Consider the following 19,988-nt stretch of genomic DNA (forward strand, 5'->3'; position numbering starts at 1 on the left):
CTTTTATGGGTTTAGCAAAGCTACGAATCCATGATTAGCAGGGTTACGAATGTGAATGACGGTGCATAATTAGAACATTGTGTTGCTTGACGTTAACCAGCTTTGACACAAACAAGCTCACCTGCAGTTAGAAAAAAGAAAGCGGTTTGTTCAGTCAATTGATGCTTTACCTCCCGGCAGCAGTGGCAAAGCCAGCACGCTGTCTGGAAATGTGGCAAGGCTAACAGCTGATTTAACTTGTTCTCCCTGAAGCAGAGAGAATGGGGAGCCTGTGCTACTCAGCTGCTGCCCTGTTTTCGTGGCTGGGTAAGGATTTGCTGGTTGCCTGATGCAGGCTAAAATCCCAAGTCGGTTTTCATGAGTAACTTGGCGAGAGTGCAGTTTTGCTCAGGCGTTTCCTGACTGATAAGGTTGCCAAACATTTTTCTAAGAAGATTTGAGCTAACAAAAGAGTGATTTATGCCCATGATTTATTTCTCTGCTCTGACAGTTTTGATTTTGCAATAATCTCACTTTTTAACAAGCGGCCCCTGCATGTCGCTCTAACTGACCGATTTATCAGGACAATTCAGGCCTGCCCTATCTCCAGAAAATCCCTGTGGAAAATTTAAAAGTACTTAATCATTTCTTAACTTTTTTTTAAAAAAAACCTACTGACCCTTGAAATTTTCGCCTCAGATTTAGCAGGATTTCAATACGAGCTTTATCTTTTTATTAAGAAAAATTTTATAGGATCCAATATTTCTGGCATCTCGCAAACCAAACATGTTTCAGGAAAAGCAGCTGCCAGACACCATGCAGTCATTTCCTGATGATAAACAACAATGACTTGAAATGTCTAAAACAGGATTAAAATCTTCTTTTGCCAAAATGCCGTCAATGCTTGAGATCAGTTTTATAAGCCTGGGTCAAATAAAACTCAGTTACAATGAACAGTAAAATGAAATAGCGCAAGTTGATCTGAGCAAGGCTTCATGTCTTGACTTTTGATTTTACACCTTCTGGACTAAATGAGGGAACCTAGGGGTCCACCTCTCCCACCCAACATCCTACTGAAAAGAGCACATATGCTGAGACTGGGTTAGGATACAAGCCAGTTCAGCTGCAATGGCTTCTGAACTCACACATAATGAATAACCATGAGGTATTGGATGATAGATCAACTCTTTTATAACAAGAGTGAGCGCCTGAGGGTAGCAACAACAGGAATGCCATAAAAGAAAGAATTTGTAAATTTCCTGGAATAGTTGCAACTTCATTTGGAATGTAACTGTGCTGAGCTTTTTTTTCATTTTGTTCTGCTGCTTGGAAAGGGTGTGTAACTTTTTTGATTACTCTTTCATAGGATATGAGCATCACCGGCAAGGTCAGAATTTGTTGCTCATCCCTAATTGCCTTTGAGAAGGCAGTGGTGAGCCGCCTTCTTGAACTGCTGCAGTCTATCAGGTTTAGGTACACCCTCAGTGCTGTTAGGAAGTGAATTCCAGGATTTTGACCCAGTGGCAATGAAGGAATGGTGATAAAGTTCCAAGTCAGGATGGTGTGTGGCTTGGAAGGAACTTGCAGGTGGTGGTGTTCCCATGCATCTACTGCCCTTTTCCTTCTAGGTGGTAGAAGTTGTGGGTTTGGAAAGTGTCGTCAAAGGTTCCTTGGTGAGTTGCTGCTTGTATCTTATAGGTAGCACTGATTGCAGCAACTGTGTGTCAGTGGTGGAGGGAGTGAATGTTGAAGGTGGTGGATAGGTGCCAATCAAGCTGGCGGGCTGCTTTGCCGTGGATGTTGTTGAGTTTCTTGAGTATTGTTAGAGCTGCACTCATCCAGGCAAGTGGGGAGTATTCCATCACACTCCTGACTTGTGCCTTGTAGGTAATGGACAGGTTTTGGGAAGTCATGGGGTGAGTTTGTCGCCGCAGAATTCCCAGTTTCTGACCTGCTCTTGTAGCCACAGTATTTATATGGCTGGTCCAGTTCAGTTTCTGGTCAATAGTAACCCCCAGGATGTTGACGGTGGAGAACTCGGTGATGGTAATGTTGTTAAATGTCAAGTGAAGATGGCCAAAATTGTCTGTTAATCTCGAGGGCAGTGCTCTTACCAATCAGTCAGTCACGGGTTCAAGCCCTACTTCAGTAAATAATTGATGCTGATAGGACACTAGAGTGCTGAGGCAGTGTTATACTGCCAGAAATATAACCTTTTGGCTGAAATGTTAAACTAAGGCCCTTCCTGCATAATCTGGCAGATGTAAGATTCCATGGCACCATTTAAAGAAGAACAAAAGGAGATCCCACCACGTCCTGGCCAATATCTTTTCCTCCACTAAAACCACTAAAAACAGGTCATCAAGTAATTTAACCCATTGCTGCTTGTGGGAGTGTGCAGTACACAAGTTGGATTGTAAAATTGCCTACACAACAAAGACTGCTTTCAAAAGTAGTCCATTGACTTTTGGACGTTATGTCTTCTTTCTACAGTGGTGTTACAAATCAACTAAAGAAAGCATTGAAAGGTCCCAAATCATATGAATAATCTCTGTGACTAACTGGGGAAGAAACATGAGGGAAATATCTGGGAAACCATCTACAAGTTTGCAGAGAGGAAAATAAATATATACGGTCAATATCTTTAAACATGACCCTTAAACTGTTCATCAAGTGTATGTGAGGATTTCTCACCCTTGTGCTTACCCCTTCGATTGTGTAACCCCCTCCTGACCTTGTGAACTCTCTTTTGTTCTTATTTTAGCCTCTTGTGCTTCTCCAATTCTCAACCCATCTAGACATCTAGGCTCTACACTCTAAAATTCCCTCCCTAAATCTCTTCATCTCTTTATCCCCTTTTCCCCCTTTGCACCCCAAATCACCAGCCCTAATATCTCATTCTTTGGTTTGTGTATTTTTTCATTTGATTACACTTCTGTAATGCTTTTCTACTTTAAAGACGTTGTATAAACATAACTCGTTTTTGATACCACGAGGCATCACTGCATCATGAGGTTGTAAACCAATTAAATGGTTCAGTTTATGGTGACAATGCTGAATGAACTGTTTGTTTGAGAATTCAGAAACTGAATTATTTCTGTAATAATTTGGCATTTTAGGTTGCAATTTTTATATATTTTTAACTTTTCTGCCTCTTCCTATCTTGAAGATGCTGCCTCATGCTGGAGTATAATTTTTCAGTGGCTAGCCACCCACTAGCACAGTCAGTAGAAGAGAAACAATTCAGGCAGAAAGAGAGTCATGATAGGGGTATAGTGAGGGAAAGAAGTCTGAAGTTTAACCAGTAGGTTAAGGTGAAAAATAATTATCATGAGTGGTTGAAGTGGCTACCAAGGAGAGTCATGAAAACATGTGGTCCTCGTACATATTTGGTCAAGATATTTGCTAGTGGAAAGGTTAGGTTTGTGCCTATAGATAATGTTTTACTTGAAGAGGTTTATGATAAAGAAGGGAGTAGGGAAGAATCAAATGAATCTGATGAATTGGATAGTTGGGATATGAGTAGAGTACGAACAGTTACTGCAACACAAATTGTGACTGAAACCAGTTCAGATCTGAGCCAGAGTCAGACAGACATGTCTAATGAAGTGGAAAATTCCATTGAAGGTCAAGGGCCAAATCAGTCTTTGTTGGAGAAAACCCCTCCTCAGACTCAGGCAAAGGTCCTTCTCCAAGTTTTGAAAGTTTATGTCCTCTTAGGAATAGGAAACCAGTGGTTAATTGGATTTGTAAATAAATGAAAAAACAAGAAATCTCTATAGGTTGTATGGAATTTAAACATTGTGTAACTTTTTCATTAAGGACGGAGGAGTGTAATAGCACCCTCTGGTGGCTATTTGCACATGTATGTATATAAGCCAAAATCGGAATAAACCAGTAAAAGTTAGGTACTCGAACTCCACGGGTGAAATTTTACGGCCCCTCCTGCCGTTGGGATTTTCTGATCCCACTGAAGTCAGTGGAGTTTTGAATGGCTTGCTGCATTTTACGGTCTTGCCCCCGCTGCGACCGGGCCATGAAATTCTGCCCCATGTGTATGCACCGGACTCTCAAAAGATAAAATCCCACCTTTAAAAAATCTGTTTCCTTACCCTTGGAACAGTTTGGCTCCAGTCTGGTCCAGCTGCAACAGTTTGCTTTCATACAGGAGTAATTATTCAGAGTGGACGTAACTAATTGTTTTAACGGTGACTCAATTTGTGTCGTATGCAGAACAATACCATTCAACTGGGAATAAGGGAAACAACAATATTAAACAGGACTTCACTGATACAGAAATGTGAACAGGACTTTTCCAAAATGAACCTTGTATATTAGCAGGGGAATAACTGAAAATTTAGAACAAATGTTTTGTACAGCCAAAAAATCTATAGAATGCAAATTCTATTTAAGTCAATGACTTGCTAATTGGTAATTACAGTTTTGAATAAAGGCACAAAGAAAATTAATTTCCATTAAGCCTCACGTGCTATCCTGCTGTTTTAGAAGATTAGCAAAGAAAACTTCTTCTGGTCAATTGTGAATGACAATAACTCTGCATAACATGGATATACAATTGTTTTAAACAAACACCCAGGCTGGATTTTACGTCCCCCCTCCAGGTATGCTTTTGATGGGGAAAGGCCTTTTTGGCTGGGGAAGGCCTGCAAAATATATCAGGTGGCCAGCGCAATACCTTCCCACCACCATCCCCCCCACCCCGAGCTGACCTGCATAATACTCTACATGGGTGGGCGCTGAAGTCGATAGCCTGCCCATCACATGTAAATATATAATTAAAGGTCAATTAGGCTTGTTATCAAGCCTATTGACCAGGATTATATGCCGACCATTTTATAACACAGTTGGTGTGGACGGGGGTGGGGAGATGAACTGGTCAACTTTTTTTGCCAGCTTTGTCCAGGATGGTGGCAAACTTCTAGAGTGTTGTTGGAGCTGCACTCATCCAGGCAATTGGAGGACAGGCTCTGGGGAGTCAGGAGTAGAATTCTCTCCAGAATTCCCAGCCTCTAACCTGCTCTTGTAACCACAGTATTTTTATGGCTAGTCCAGTTTAATTTCTGTGGTAAGTTCAGTTCAGTGGTAACCCCCAGGGTGTTGATGGTGGGGATTTAGCGATGGTTATGCTATTGAATGTGACGGTGAGATGGTTGGATTCTATTGTTGGAAATGGTTATTCCCTGACACTTGTGTGCTATGAATGTACTTGCCACTTGTCAACCCCAGCTTGAATGTTGCCCAGGTCTTTCCACATTTGGACATGGACTGCTTCTGTATCTGAGGAGTCGTAAGTGGTGCTGAACATTGTGCAATCATCAGAGAACATCCCCACTTCTGACCTTATGATGGAGGGAAGATCATTGATGAAGCAACTGAAGATGGTTGAGTCGAGGACACTACCCTGCAGTGATGTCCTGGGACTGAGATGATTGGTCTGCAACAACCACAACCATCTTTCTTTGTGCTAGGCATGACTCTAACCAGCAGAGAGTTTTCCAGTGATTCCCATTGACTCCTGTTTTGCTAGGGCTCCTTGATGCCACACTCAGTCAAATGCTGCCTTGATGTCAAGGGCAGTCACTCTCACCTCAGCTCTGGAGTTCAGCTAGTTTGTCCATGTTTTCACCAAGATCGTAATGAGGTCAGGAGCTGAGTGACCATGGGGAATCCAAACTGAGCATCAGTGAGCAGGTTATTGCTAAGCAAGTGCTGCTTCATAGCTTTTTTGATGACCCCTTCCATCAATTCGCTTGATGATTGAGAGTTGACTGATAGGGCGGTAATTGGCTGGGTTGGATTTGTCCTGCTTTTTGTGGACAGGATATACCTGGGCAATTTTCCACATTGCCGGGTAGATGTCAGTGTTGTAGCTATACTAAAATAGCATGACTAGGGCCGCGACTAGTTCTGGAACAAAAGCCTTCAGTACTACAGCCAGGCTATTGTCAGGGCCCCTAGCCTTTGTTGTATCCAGCCATTTCTTGATATCACATGAAGTGAATTGAATTCGCTGAAGACTGGCATCCGTGATGTTGGGGACCTCTGGAGGAAGCCGAGATGGATCATCCACTCGGCACTTCTGGCTGAAGCTGTTTACAAGTGCTTCAACCTTGTCTTTTGCATTGATGAGCTGGACTGCCTCTTCATTGAGGATGGAGGTATTCAGTTAGTTCAATTACTCAGCACCATTCACAACTGGATTGGCAGGACTGCAGAGCTTAGATCTGACCTGTGGTTTGTGGGATTGCCTCGCTCTGTCCATCACATGCTGCAAGACTATAACCACAAGACTTTCTTTGGTTCTACAGTAAGCTGTACAATTGTAGCCTCAACTTGTATTTAATTACTAAACTCTCATGATTCTGCAATAAACCATCTGTAAATACTTCCATTCTAGAGCACATAACATTAGGCAGAGGCCCAGAGAATTCAACTTGCCACCGTTATATGGAGGTGACTTAATTTCCAGCAGTGAGCTCCACAGTAAAGCAACTTACCAGACACTAGTACCACTGCATCTGAACTCATGTCCAATGACTTGTTACTACTTTTGTTGCCTCAGATCTTTTAGTGGTGAGCAAATTAGTAGAATCAATCCTGAGAGATAGGGTTAACTGTCATGTGGAAAGGCATGGCCTAGTCAGGGATGGTCAGCATGGATTTGTTAAAGGAAGGTCTTGCCTCACAAATTTGATTGAATTTTTTGAGGAAGTGACAAGAAGGGTTGATGAAGGTAATGCAGTGGATGTTGTGTACATGGATTTTAGCAAGGCATTTGACAAGGTCCCACATGGCAGATTGGTCAGGAAAGTAAAAGCCCATGGGATTCAGGGTAATGTAGCAAACTGGATAAAAGGTTGGCTTTGTAGCAGGAAACAAAGGGTAATGGTCGATGGGTGCCCTTGCGAATGCAAGGTTATCTCAAGTGGTGTTCCACAGGGCTCGGCGTTGGGACCCTTGCTGTTTGTGTAATATATTAACGATTTGGACGTGAACATGGGGGGCACGATTGGGAAATTGCAGATGAAATGTAGGTTGGCCGAATAGTGGATAGTGTAGAGGACAGCCATAATCTCCAAAACGATATAGGTGGGTTGGTGGAGTGGGCAGTAAAGTGGCAGATGGATTTTAACATAGAGAAGTGTGAGGTCATACATTTAGGGAGATCAAACAGTTACAGGGATTACACAATAAATAGAAATATACTAAGAGGGGTAGATAAAGTGAGAGATCTTGGCGTACAAGTACACAGGTCCCTGAAGGTAGCAATTCAAGTAGACAAGATTGTAAAGAAGGCATATGGAATGCTCTCCTTCATTGGCAGAGGTATAAAATATAAAAGTAAGGATATAATGTTGGAATTGTATAAAACACTGGTGAGGCCACAACTGGAGTATTGTGTGCAGTTCTGGTCACCACATTACAGGAAGGATGTAATAGCTCTGGAGACAGTGCAGAGGAGGTTTACAAGAATGTTGCCAGGGTTAAAAAAGTGTAGCTACAAGGAGAGATTGGATAGGTTGGGGTTATTTTCCTTAGAACAAAGAAGGCTGAGAGGTGACTTGATTGAGGTGTACAAAATTATGAGGGGAATAGATAGAGTGGACAGGATAAAATTGTTTCCCTTGATGGAGAATACTAGAACCAGGGGACATATATTCAAGATAAGTAGCAGAAGGTGCAGGGGGGACATGAGGAAGAACTATTTTACGCAGAGGGTAGTGGGTGTCTGGAATTCGCTGCCCAAGTTGGTGGTAGAGGCAGAAACTCTAAACTCTTTTAAAAAGTCCCTGGATCTGCATCTTATGTGCTGTAACCTGCAGGGCTATGGGCTGAATGCAGGAAGGTAGGATTAGAAAGGGCACCTGGGTGTCCTTGGGTTGGCATGGACAAGCTGGGCTGAATGGCATCCTTCTGTGCTGTATCTTTTCTATGGTTCTAACCTATTACAGCATGCCCTCTGTCTATATTGGGAGATATATTTTGTTTCTTCTCAAACTTTCCTCTCTATAAGCTCCGGCTCCAGAGCCTGTGGGTGCAATTTAAGATTTCCCATCCACACCTGTAACTATCAACAGGTCAATTAATGTGTGCATATCAATCATTTCAAAACTGCTTTGCATTGAGCAATCTCTGACCTCTGATCTCTTAGAACAGCTGCCCGTTTCAGGAATATTTACAGGGGGATGGTCAGGAGAAAAGGCTGGAATTTCTTTTCACAGGATTTAGGCATCACTGGCTAGGCCAGCATTTATTTCCCACCCCTAATTGCTCTTAAGAGGGTGGTGGTGACCTGCCTTCTTGAACCGCTGCAGTCCATGTGATGTAGGTACACCCACAGTGCTGTTAGGAAAGGATTTTGACCCAGCAACAGTGAAGGAATGGCGATATATTTCCAAGTCAGGATGGTGAGTGACTTGGAGCGGAACTTCCAGTTGGTGCTGTTCCCATCTATCTGCTGCCCTTGTCCTTCTAGGTGGTACGGGCTTGGAAGTTGCGAAGGCGGCTTTTCTCTCACATTCAAGTCAAGGAATGAAAATTCTATTTTGAGATCTTTCACAGTGGCTATAGAAAATCACAATTAGATGCTCTCTGTCTGGGGCATAATTTTTTTCTCTATACGTGCAGTGGCGCAATCCCAACTCTTCTGAGGATTTTGCATGTGTGAGGACTCGATCTCCTGAGAGAAGAGAGGATGGTGGTGTGTGTGTGTGAATGTGTATGTGTGTATGTGTGTTGTGTATGCGTGTGTGTTTCTGTCTGTGCATATGTTTGTGTGTGTATGTGTGTATGTGGTGGTGGTTGTGTGTGTTTGTTTGTGTGTGTATGTATTTGTGTCTGTGTGTTTGTATGTGTGTGCTTGTGGGTGTGTGCGTGTGCAGTTGTGTGTGTGTATGCGTTAGTGTGTGCATGCATGTCTATCTGTATGTACATATTTTTTATGAGAATTGAATTGTCTTAGGTATTTAACATTGTCCTGCCCTATGACATTAAGAAGAGCTGAGCTTTACTACTTAGGGCAACATTATGAAATGTGCGCATATCTGCACCAAGATTTTGGACTGCATTAAGCTTTCCATTCTCATCTGTATTCATGTCTTCTGCTTTAAGTTGAGGAGACAGCTTTTCAGGGTGAGAATGTAATTTAGGCAAATTTAAAACTGAATCCCACACCAATCAGCAAGCAACTTTCAAGAATTTTTCTAACAATACTCTTCTTTGACATCTTAAATTTGTGTGTTAGAACATGTTCTGATTGGATAGCTCTGATTTCCATGGTAATTACCAATCACAGTATGGCCTCTGGTCATTATAATGGAAATTGTTGGTAGCTAATCAGAAAGCATACTGATTAGATTCTATTTTACTTTAAAACATTATTTTCTTGCCGATCATCGCCACTTCTCCCCTTAAAATGTTGAGTGGAATTTTACAGCCCGCTCACTACAAGGCAGAGCCACAAAAGGCGGCGAGCATTCGAAAGTTCATTGACTTTGGTGGGACCGGGAAATCCCGCCGGTGGGAGGGACCATAAAATTCCGCCCATTGACTCCTTTTGGTGATACAGTTCAATTGATACCGTGATTTGGCTGCAGGGGGCATCATAACCAAGTCTGATCCCATCCTCATGTGATGTGCATCAACATGTGCACTTCTGGTAAGGTGGGAGGGAGGTGGTGGGTCATTGGATAGGGTGAGGAAAGCATATATTGACAACTTTTTTCCCTTCCGATCCCAAGAGAATTCGGTCAGCTATAGCATCGCAAGAACTGCTCCAACTGAGGTCAGATAAGTCAATAAGGACCGAGGATCAAACCTGCAACCTTCTTGGACTGTATGTGGAGGGCAGAAAGGGCAGTGAATTTTAACTTTCTCCCACATGCCTCATGCTGAGAATATGAATGTTAGGACCCCAAAGATTGAGTCGTGGTCTCATCCACCCATTCTGCTGTGCTACTACTCCCAGTGCCATTCTCAGTCGGGCACCTTTCTCGGGCCTTCATTGTGTGCACCCAAACTCACTGGGGGCCTAATAAGCAGACATCAATCAGTGGGCTGCACCTCAGGTTTACCCAAGCCTGCAGATGGTAATAGGAAGAAAGAGCCTTGGAACACATGAGGTCAATGAGAAGCTGAAGTGTTTAAACATAGCAGCTGAGCCAGCAAGACTGATTGGTCAGGATCTTCACATAGGTTTTTGAGGAAGAAGGGCATGTGGCACATTCGCAAGTTACAAATTTTCTCTCCTTTTAGCAGTGCAGGGAGAAATGTCAATTGCTTGCAGTCTCACCAATTTCTATACATTGACCCATTAGAGAGAAAGTCAGCAGCAATGATTCAGTGCTCTCACTTTTCCCCTCAAACTTGGCAATTTCCTTGAACTTAAAATGAGATTCGTATAGGGTCTAGCTTTGTACATTACATGTTAATTTCAATGCAAGAACGACCTGTAGGTTAATTAAACTGAATGCCTAAAGGTAAAATTTCCTCTTTAACAGGTGCCATGCCATCTTCTGAAGTTATGTTCCACACCAAGATAATGAAGTTGAGAAATAGGAGTTCTGCAGCATATTTTAGCCATTCCAGAATCCTATTTGATATCAGCTGCCCTGCTGAGCTATAGAGATAAGAAAGGAGGCCTCTGGCTCATTTGCACTAAGTCCTTTATCAGCTGCACCAGTCTCAGTGGACATGCTCTGTGGAGTACCAGGTTTGAAATGTTAATCTGTTTCCATTAACCATCTAGCTTATGGCAACACCAGCTTCTTAAATGATCTTCCCATCACAAGCCTCTCTAATTTTGATCTGTTCATTTCTTACTGTGCAAGACTATGGGGCAATTCACATTTTGCTACCAACTTATACTTCTTGGTGGGGCAAAAGTTGCAACCAAACAAACTGGATTCCCACTGACTTGCAACTGGACCTCTGCTGGTTCCTATTTTAGGGTGAATCTCAATTTGAGTGACCTAAACTACCAGAAACAAATGAGAGCTTCATTAATGGACAGGGATTTGGGAGTTTTAAAAGTTTGTTTTCCTGGTATAGTGTGTAATGCACAATGTGTGAACTAATCAAGTGAAAGATGAATAACTCATACAATCAAAGAATGGTACAGAGTAGAAGGAGGCCATTCAGCCCACCGTGCCCATGCTGACTCTCTGCAAGAGCAACTTAACCAGTCCCACTCCCCTGCCTTTTCCCCTTAGCCCTGCAATGTTTTTTTCTCGACAGTTAACTATCCAATTCACTTTTGAAAGTCACGATAGAATCTGCCTCCAACACACTTTCAGGCAGTATGTTCCAAATCTTAACTACTCGCTGTGTAATGAAGTTTTCCTCACGTCGGGTGGAATTTTCTGTGCTCACTGGCGTTGGGTGTGTTTGGTGGCGTGAGCAGACAATATGGCGTGGAGGCCAAAAATCGGTTTCACGACATCGTGAAGCCAGATTGCAATCGTCTGCTCAGCCCCGTCAATGGCTGGCCACGTTCTCTGCCATCGGGCATCAGGAACCTCATTGTAGTACATCAACATATCCTTATAAGGCCAGCCTGCTGGACTCAGTCCCGTCATCCCCCCCGCCCCCCAACTCCCCACCACCAGGCTGGATCGTCTGCCCTTGTCGGTGGGAAAACACGCTGACAACTGTGGCGTGCCGAAGTCAGGACTTACCACCAGGGCCTTGCGGACATCTGAGGAGCAGAAGATGCCAGAACCCAATAGCAACGGCACACTGGAGAAACATCCACGGCATGCTGGGTGGATTCTCATGGGCATGGCTCTGCTGTGAAGCAGCTCACAGAAGTTGGAAAGTCACCGTTGCTGCTCACAGTGGATGGTGGTCAAGGGAGTGGGAGAGTAAATTCTAGAAGTGGCTGAGAAAGGAAGAGGTGCTGAGGGTGGGGGTGAGGCTGGGAGGGGGGAATGAAGGTGTCGGCGGGGGGGTGGTGAGGTTGGTGTGGGGGGAATGATGATGTTGGGGAGGTGAGGTTTGGAGGGGGGGAATGAAAGTGTTAGGAGGGGGGAGAGTGTATGGGGAGGAGAGGGTAATGGAAGAGAAGATGGCAACAGGGGAAGTAGGTGTAAGGGGGAGTGGAAGGTGTAAGGGAAGGAGTTTGGAGAAGGGAAGGAGAGGGTAGGGAGTTCAGGGGGAAGAAGAAGTGTGGATGGGGAGGGAGTCCGGGGGGAGGAAGGAGTTCAGAGGGGGGAGGGACTAAGGGTGGAGGAAGAAGTAAGGGTGGAGGAGGGAGTTAGGAACAGGGAAGGAGTAAAGCTGGAGGAAGAAGTGAGGCTGGAAGAAGAGGTAAGGCTGGAGGAAGGATTCGGGAGGGAGGAAGGTCTAAGGGTGGTAGAAGAAGTAAGTGTGTCTGAGGGAATGGGAGGGATTAAGCAGGGGAGGAGAGGGGTACAGGGGGTGGGGGAAGGGGTTCTGGGGGCGAAGGGGTTCCAGGGGTGAAGGAGTCCAGAGGGGGGAAGGGTTCTGGGAGGGGGGTGGGGTCTAAAGTGGGGGGAATGTTCAGATGAACGTGCAAGGGAGGGGTCTGATGGATCCATGATTACCTCCTGGGGAGCGGACTGAGGGTGGGTGTGGTATGAGGGAATGGTGAGAATGACCGAGAGCAGACTGAGGCAGTGGGGTGAGAGGGTGGAGGTTCGACGGTGGCAGTAGAAGGGATGGTGAGGGTGGCAGGTGGGGACTTGGAGGCAAACACGTACCCTAGAGGTGGGAAGGAGGAGGTTGGGGACGTTAATGTGGGTGAGGGTGGGATTTTTGGAAAGGAAGGGAACATGCACATTCACCAAGACATCTCCAAAGGAAAAGGGTTGTGGCTGATCGGTCATGGAGGGGTGGTGGAAGGTGTTGCCAGGAGAGTCAACGGTGATGGGGGAAAGGAAATGGACAACTGGGGGAGGGTAAAGGATGGGGGAGTGAAAGTAAAACTGAATTAGTTAAATGTTGACCAAATTGAAAGTGAAATGAGAATCATGGTGGGTGAGATCAGGTGCTGCATGGGAGTGTGATCAGCAGGTGGGTGGAGATGCAGGTCAGCTCAGACTGAAAGTGAAACCCAGCAGGCAGCATTAAAAATGCTCAGGACATTGAGATGAGTGTCATACGGGAAGGATCTGCGTGCGTGGGAGAGTGCCTACAGGAGGCACCGAGAGGCCCTGCCACACACACACTTCTCCTTCCAGAATCACTTGTGGGCCAGCTGCTCCCTCTGCGGTAACAGAGGACGAGGTTGAGGGGGTCACAGGCAAAGGGGGCTCGAGCGAGTGGACAGCATCTGAGATTCCTGAGTGGATGACCCAGGGGTGTGAGTGTATGAGTTGAGAGTGATGAGAAGAGTGAGTTACCTTAGTGAAGGGATGAGACCATTCATCCTGTCGTGGCACTGGATGGATGTCCCCTTTTGCAGGGCATTGGCGCTGACCACCTCCCATGCTGAATTGATGATGCAGCTGCCCATCCTGCAGCCAAAGCAGGATAGAGGACATCACAGTGAGCCTCCAAGGCGTCCAAAAAGTGCTCGAGGGACACGTCACTAAATCTGGGTGCCATAGTCTACTTGCCTTTCGGGGCAATGTCTTCTGTGCAGCAGTTGGATCACTGAAAAGTGTGTGTGTGGCTGGACTTTAAATATGGCGCCAGGCATGATGAAGTGATGAGGTGATGGCGTGGCAGGCGAATGAGAGCCCATCCGCCACGGAAATGTGTTTCCCGGGAATGTATAATTAATGCAGCAGGTTTTGGGACGATATGGTGTGAAATGCCGCCATTGCGGCTGACGGGTAAAACACTCACCAAGGCTAAACCAGAACAAATGCCTGCAGACAATACCTCTCCCAGGAAAGAGAGATGCATCCCACCCCAAATATAGCAACTCATAAAGTTATGGAGACACAGTCAGAATCCGCTTGTAGTAACTCAGTCTCATCTGCAAGCCAGGCCACTAGGCACAGCTACTCATGACCATATTCTGCTGTGTGTAGAAAATACTCAAAGTCCTCAACAGGTCAGGCAGTATCAGTAGAGAGAGAAACAGAGTTAATATTTCTGTTTGATGACCCTTCATCAGAATATATGACAATATGCTATAATCACAGAATGATTACAACAAAGAATAGTTTGAAAACTGTTTTTGGATTAATGCGGGATTGTTTCCAACTTTAACGGGATGAAAATGAAATGGGTTTTACAATGGCTGGGCAATTTGCTTGGATTATTGCCCATGTAGTGATAGTGAAAATTACTTCATGATCAAGAAATAACTGTTTCCAGGTAAGGCCACATTTGTTGGAGGTGTTTCTTTTAGCCCATTCTCTCCCCATCATGTTTGAAGGTGTTGGGAGTAGTTTTGACCTTGTGCGATGGTGTAGAATGGGTGATAGCAAATCCGCAGCTAGTTTGACACCTTTCCTGAATTTCACTTCCATTGAAGGCCCCCGCTTTATACCATCTCACAAAGCCAGCTTTATGCCCATTGAATTTGGTGACAGGTGCCCCCTGGTGTCTTACCCATGTAGCCCTCCTTGGGTGAGCCTTGGTTACTTGTCTATTTACCGTGGAGATGTCACAGCTTAGTGTGAACCTGTACTCACCCTGTTCACCCAGGAGCCACTTGGCGGTGTTCATGCAGAGGAATCCTGGCGGCTTTGCGTGTTGAAAACTTTCTTTCTATGTATGAAAAATAAGATTTATGAGGTGGTATACATGTGTTGTTTCAATCTGTCACATCATTGCTAATGCATTTGTACGAAATGTGGGTGAGATTGAGTCTATTGCAAAGGTGTCACTGAATGACATATGTACAGTATTCAATTTTGACTCAGCATTAAGTTTGTACATTTTCAGGGTAGTGAGCAAGTAACTGTCATTTCACTAATTTGAATGAATGATCTTTTTTCTTCAATATACCACTCATCACTCAACATTGATCCCAGAGGATACACACATTCATGAAGTTACTTGGATGACTGCAAATCCTACCGTTATTAATTATTCAAGTTATAAATGTGTCTCCTGTGGTGGTTGCCCCCAGGGAATCAAAAGATATGGAAACTATTATGTTAGGGCTTCTTTTCTGGAGGCACGGTGAGTGTGTGGGACAAGTTATGAGAGTTGCGAGGGAGTGGGGAAGGTCTCCAGATATGAAAGGTCTGACATGGTCAAAATACCCCAGCAATGAACCAGAAAGGTTTGTTAGATGTTCAGTGCAGTGCACCCAACCTATAATTATAGATGCTTCATGATTTTGAATGCCTGGATTTGATCATTCTGATTGGCTTTATGAATGCCCGACAACATGCTTGAGAGTTTATGGTTCCACAGTACACTGAGATTTGTTGAAAACGTGTTTTTATTTATTGTAGGTTATATTTGAAGCAGTTACATCAGGTCAGTCTGAGTACATCGCCATCGATGAAGTGAAAATCCAAGGACACCCGTGCAGTAAGTAACAATCAGATTTTTCCATCCATTTTCAGAGCAGACAGATGGGAGATCTGACCTCTGGTGAAATCAGGTTTTGGCCATCCTCCTATTAGTTTAAAAAGAAACAGGACTGTCCTCAGGACTGAAATGGGATAAAACATGCTTTGACTGGCAATGCCGCACCTGCTCAAATATATGCACCAGGACATTCCACTTGTACGAGCTGCACCGTTTCCCAGCTCGGAGTAGGCATTGTGATTTCTGTTGCCATTGTCTGGCTTCCCTGCTCACGAATTCTCTCCCTCTCCTTCCTGTCTTTTCTGAAGACTGCTTTGCAGTTCACTGATTGCTGTGCTTTTGCAGACACACCTCTGGCTCTCGTGTGGTGTGAAGTAGCTTGGCCTGGTGCAGCCAGGTGTTTCCAAAAAGATATCTTGGACTTACTGATGGAACCTTGTTTCATTTAGACACTGGTCACTATCTGCCTACTAGTCCCATTACACAAATCAAAAAATATTTGGCCCGTGTGTTTGATTTAGGGTCAATCTTAGTGTCTGTTAGACCCTGCCCTCTCCTGAAAATAGAGACAGAATGCAGCATATTGCAGTATTAGGCAGAGCTTAGTTCTGTCTAATGTCTGTCAATACTTAGCCTAGCATCAGTTTGCCACCAATCTGAGGATGGGTGTTGGAAGCTGCCACCCACAGAAGATGGGACCTTCCCTTCTGTAGAGGGAGTGTGGAAATCCCCTTTTTGACAGTTCCTAGAATGTCAAATCCACTACACATGCAGAAAACCTGAATGCTGGGGGATGACATTTTTTAGACATTGTTCCAGATCCCAAGAGCAAGCATTCTGTTACAGATCTAGATAGATTAGACATAAATCTTACCAGGTTCACTGCCTCTATGAACTAGTACTCAAGGTAATTGTAGGAATTTTCCAAAATATTTCCACGTGTGCTAAGTGTTTTCAGGTCACAAGTCAGTCCTTGCTTAGCGAGGGCAAGCAAGAAATCTTTTCCTTGACTAAGCTTTGCCTAGAAAGCGTAATCCTAGGTTTCTGCTAATTCTGTTTTTGGATGTAGGAGCAACTCACTCTTAGCCTCCTCTTGATATCTTTTCCTAGAGGTGTTGGCTTTTTGGTTGTTAGATATTCTTGTGCTGATTAGCAATTGGTTTTTCAGATTAATGACTTTTGAAATTCATTTATCTATATTGACTTAAGATTGATGATTCTTTTGCATTTTCACCCTTAATAGAGTGATGTAGTGATAAATGTCACTGGACTTGTAATCAGGAGGCCCAGGCTAATGCTCTGGGTACATGGGTTCAAATCCCACCACAGCAGCTGGTGGGATTTAACTTCAATTAATAAACCTGGGAATATGAAGCCCGTCTCATCAATGATGATCATGAAACTATCATCGATTGTTTTAAAAACGCAACCTGGTTTACCCATGTCCTTCAGGGAAGGAAATCTGCAATCCTTGCCCGGTCGGGCCCACATGTGACTCCAGACCAAAGTGGTTGATTCTGAACTTCCCTCTGAAATGACTGTGCAAGCCCCTTAATTCAAGGGCAATCAGGGATAGGCAACAAATGCTGGCTCTCAGTGACACCCACATCCCATGAAAGAATAAAGAGTAAAAAATGTGCTGCCCAGCAGAGCTGGTTTTACGTGATTAGTGCCTTGAAGCTGGGCAAGTTGGCTTGGGAGAGGACACTGCTATTGGACCACATTTCTTGCCACCGGCTTTGGAAGACCTTGTGAAGGCAGCACTGGTGGTGCTTCTCCAGTGCTTTGAGGTGCCTGCTGCAAGCTGTCCAATCCTCTGAAGCATGTAAGAATGTGGGGATCACTGCTGCCCCGTAAACCACGGCCTTCATCTCAGGCTTGAGGTCCTGCTCTCACCACATCCCATAGGAGTTCTTTGCCCGACGAGTTAGCTTACAATTGCTCCTATGTGTCAGTCAGCAAGCGTGCAGTATGCAAATAATTGTATGTGGTAACTATGTTCTAATCATGTTATAACACTTGGAGCATTTAAGTTAGGGTACATCTAGCAGAGTTTCTTCAATGTTGAAAACTTTTTCCTCACCCATGTTCCAGACCTCCACTGCAACTCACTACCATATGGAGGTGAATAGTTTAGATGCTTTTAAGGGAAAGCTAGATATATACAAGAGCGAAAAAATGATGGAGGATATGTTGATAGGGTTAGATGAAGTAGAGTGGGAGGAGGCTTGTGTAGTGAAGCAGGGAGTCTTTTCCTGAGGCTGTCCCTTGCCAACCATCTCTTTCAGTGCAGGAATAATTTATCTTCTGCAAACTTACACTGCTTATTTGGTGAGGACCTACCCCTTCAGAACAAAGCAGCAGCTCTGCAAATGTGCTGATGCATCAGATATACCAATTCACAGCATGCACATCTCCCAGGCAAGATCTCAGCCATGCAGGAACCACTGAGTAATATGTAAATGAGTAGATTATACAAACGCATGAGGTTCACGCAGTGTTAATGGAATCTGAGATGTACTCATGTCCTTCTGATCCAGCACCAAGACTTGAAAATTAACCTTGCTGTTTTCTGCTTCAGCAGAATGTAGATTGAACTTCAAGCCACAAAAAGACCCTCACCTCATTTCCCCTGTAATATTTTTAACAATCACTTTAAATCTATGCCCCCTTGGCACTGACCTCTCTGCTAAACTAAATAATCTTTTCCCATCCACTCTATCCAGGCCCCTCACAATTTTGTTCATCTCAATCAAATTTCTCCTCAGCCTCCCCTGTCCCAAGGATAACAATCCCAGCCTACCCAAACTTTCCTCATAGCTGCAATTTTCCAGTTCTGGCAACATCCTCGTAAATCTCCTCTGTACCCTCTCTAATGCAATTACATCCTTCCTGTAATGAGCTGACCAGAACTGCACACAGTATTCAAGTTGTGGTCTAACTAATGTCTTATATTTTTCCAGCATAACTTCCCTGCTCTTATCTTCTATGCCTTAGCCAATAAATGAAAGGATTCCTTATGCCATCTTAACCATCTTATCAGCGTGCTCTGCTACCTTCAGGGACCTGTGGACATTCACTCCAAGGTCCCTTACTTCCTCCACATTTCTCAGTATTCTTCCATTTATGTGTACTCCTTTGCCTTGTTTGACCTCCCCAAATGCATCACCTCACACTTCTCTGGGTTGAATTCCATTTGCCACTTTTCTGCTCACCTGACCAGTCCATTGATATCTTCCTACAGTCTACAGTAATCTTCCTCACTATCAACTGCGTGACCAATTTTTGAGTCGTCTGCAAACTTCTTGATCAATCCAAATCATGAATTTATACCATAAAAAGCAGGGGACCTAGTACTGAACCCTCTGGAACCTCAGTGGAAACAGCCTTCCAGTTGCAAAAACACCCGTCAACAATTACTCTTTGTTTCCTGCCACTGAGCCAACTTTGTATCCAGCTTGCTACATTCCCTGGATCCCATGGGATTTTTTTTTAACCAGTCTGCCATATGGGACCTTGTCAAAGCCTTGCTAAAATCCATGTAGACCACATCATCGGCACCACCCTCATCAATGCTGCTTGTTACTTCCTCAAAAAATTCAGTCAAATTAGTCAGACATGTTTTTCCTTTAACAAATCCATGGTCACTGTCCTTGATTAATCCATGCCTTTCTGAGTGACGGTTTATCCTGTCCCTCAGAATTGATTCCAATAATTTGCCCACTACTGAGGCCAGGCTGACTGGCCTGTAATTATTCAGTCTATCCCTTGCTCCCTTTTTAAACATGCAATCCTCCGACACCACATCTGCATACAGTGAGGATTGGAAAATGATGGTCAGACCCTCCGCAATTTCCTCCTGGCTTCTCTTTAATAGCCTAGGATACATTTTATCCAGCACCAGTAATTTATCCACTTTCAAGGCTGCTAATTCCATTAATACTTCCTCTCTACCTATGTCTGTCATATCCAATACTTCACACTTCTCCTCATTAGCTACAATATCTGCATTGTCCCCCTCTTTTGTGAAGACAGACACAAAGTATCCCTGAAGAACCATACCCACATCCTCTGCCTCCACACATCGATTACCTTTTTTGTCTCCTTTGGGCCCTACTCTTTGCATAGTTATCCTTTTACTCTTAATGTATCGATAAAACATCTTTGGGTTCTCCTTGATTTTACTGGCCAATATCCTTTCATGACCTCCCTTTGCTTTCCTAATTTCTTTTATGATTTCAATTCTCCTCTTCCTGTACTCCTCTTGGTTTTCTGCAGTATTGAGTTCTTGGTATCTGACATAAGCTTTCCTTTTCTGCCTTATCTTACCCTGTAAGCTCCTTGACATCCATGGGACTCTGGATTTAGCAGTCCCACCTTTTTTTTGAGGGAACATGTTTACTTTGAACCCCTTTGAAGCTCCCCTTTGAATGTCTCCCACAGCTCTGACCCCGATTTACCTTCAAGTAGCTGTTTCCAGTCCACTTTTGCTAAATCACTTAGTAAATTTGGCCTTTCCACAATTTAGAACA

General features: G+C 44.1%; 1 protein-coding gene across 10 annotated transcripts in view; it reads left to right on the plus strand.

Annotated features, from left to right (window-relative positions):
- Positions 1 to 19,988, plus strand: part of LOC121279045 (receptor-type tyrosine-protein phosphatase mu-like) — an 873,720-nt gene that overhangs the window by 270,830 nt on the left and 582,902 nt on the right. For all 10 annotated transcript variants that reach the window (XM_041189846.1, XM_041189847.1, XM_041189849.1 and 7 more), the window contains exon 4: positions 15,378 to 15,456. In XM_041189846.1, coding sequence (XP_041045780.1) covers positions 15,378 to 15,456 — 79 coding nt within the window. The remainder of the gene's footprint in view (positions 1 to 15,377; positions 15,457 to 19,988) is intronic.

Source organism: Carcharodon carcharias, chromosome 6, assembly GCF_017639515.1.
Source record: "Carcharodon carcharias isolate sCarCar2 chromosome 6, sCarCar2.pri, whole genome shotgun sequence".
NCBI lineage: Eukaryota > Metazoa > Chordata > Chondrichthyes > Lamniformes > Lamnidae > Carcharodon > Carcharodon carcharias.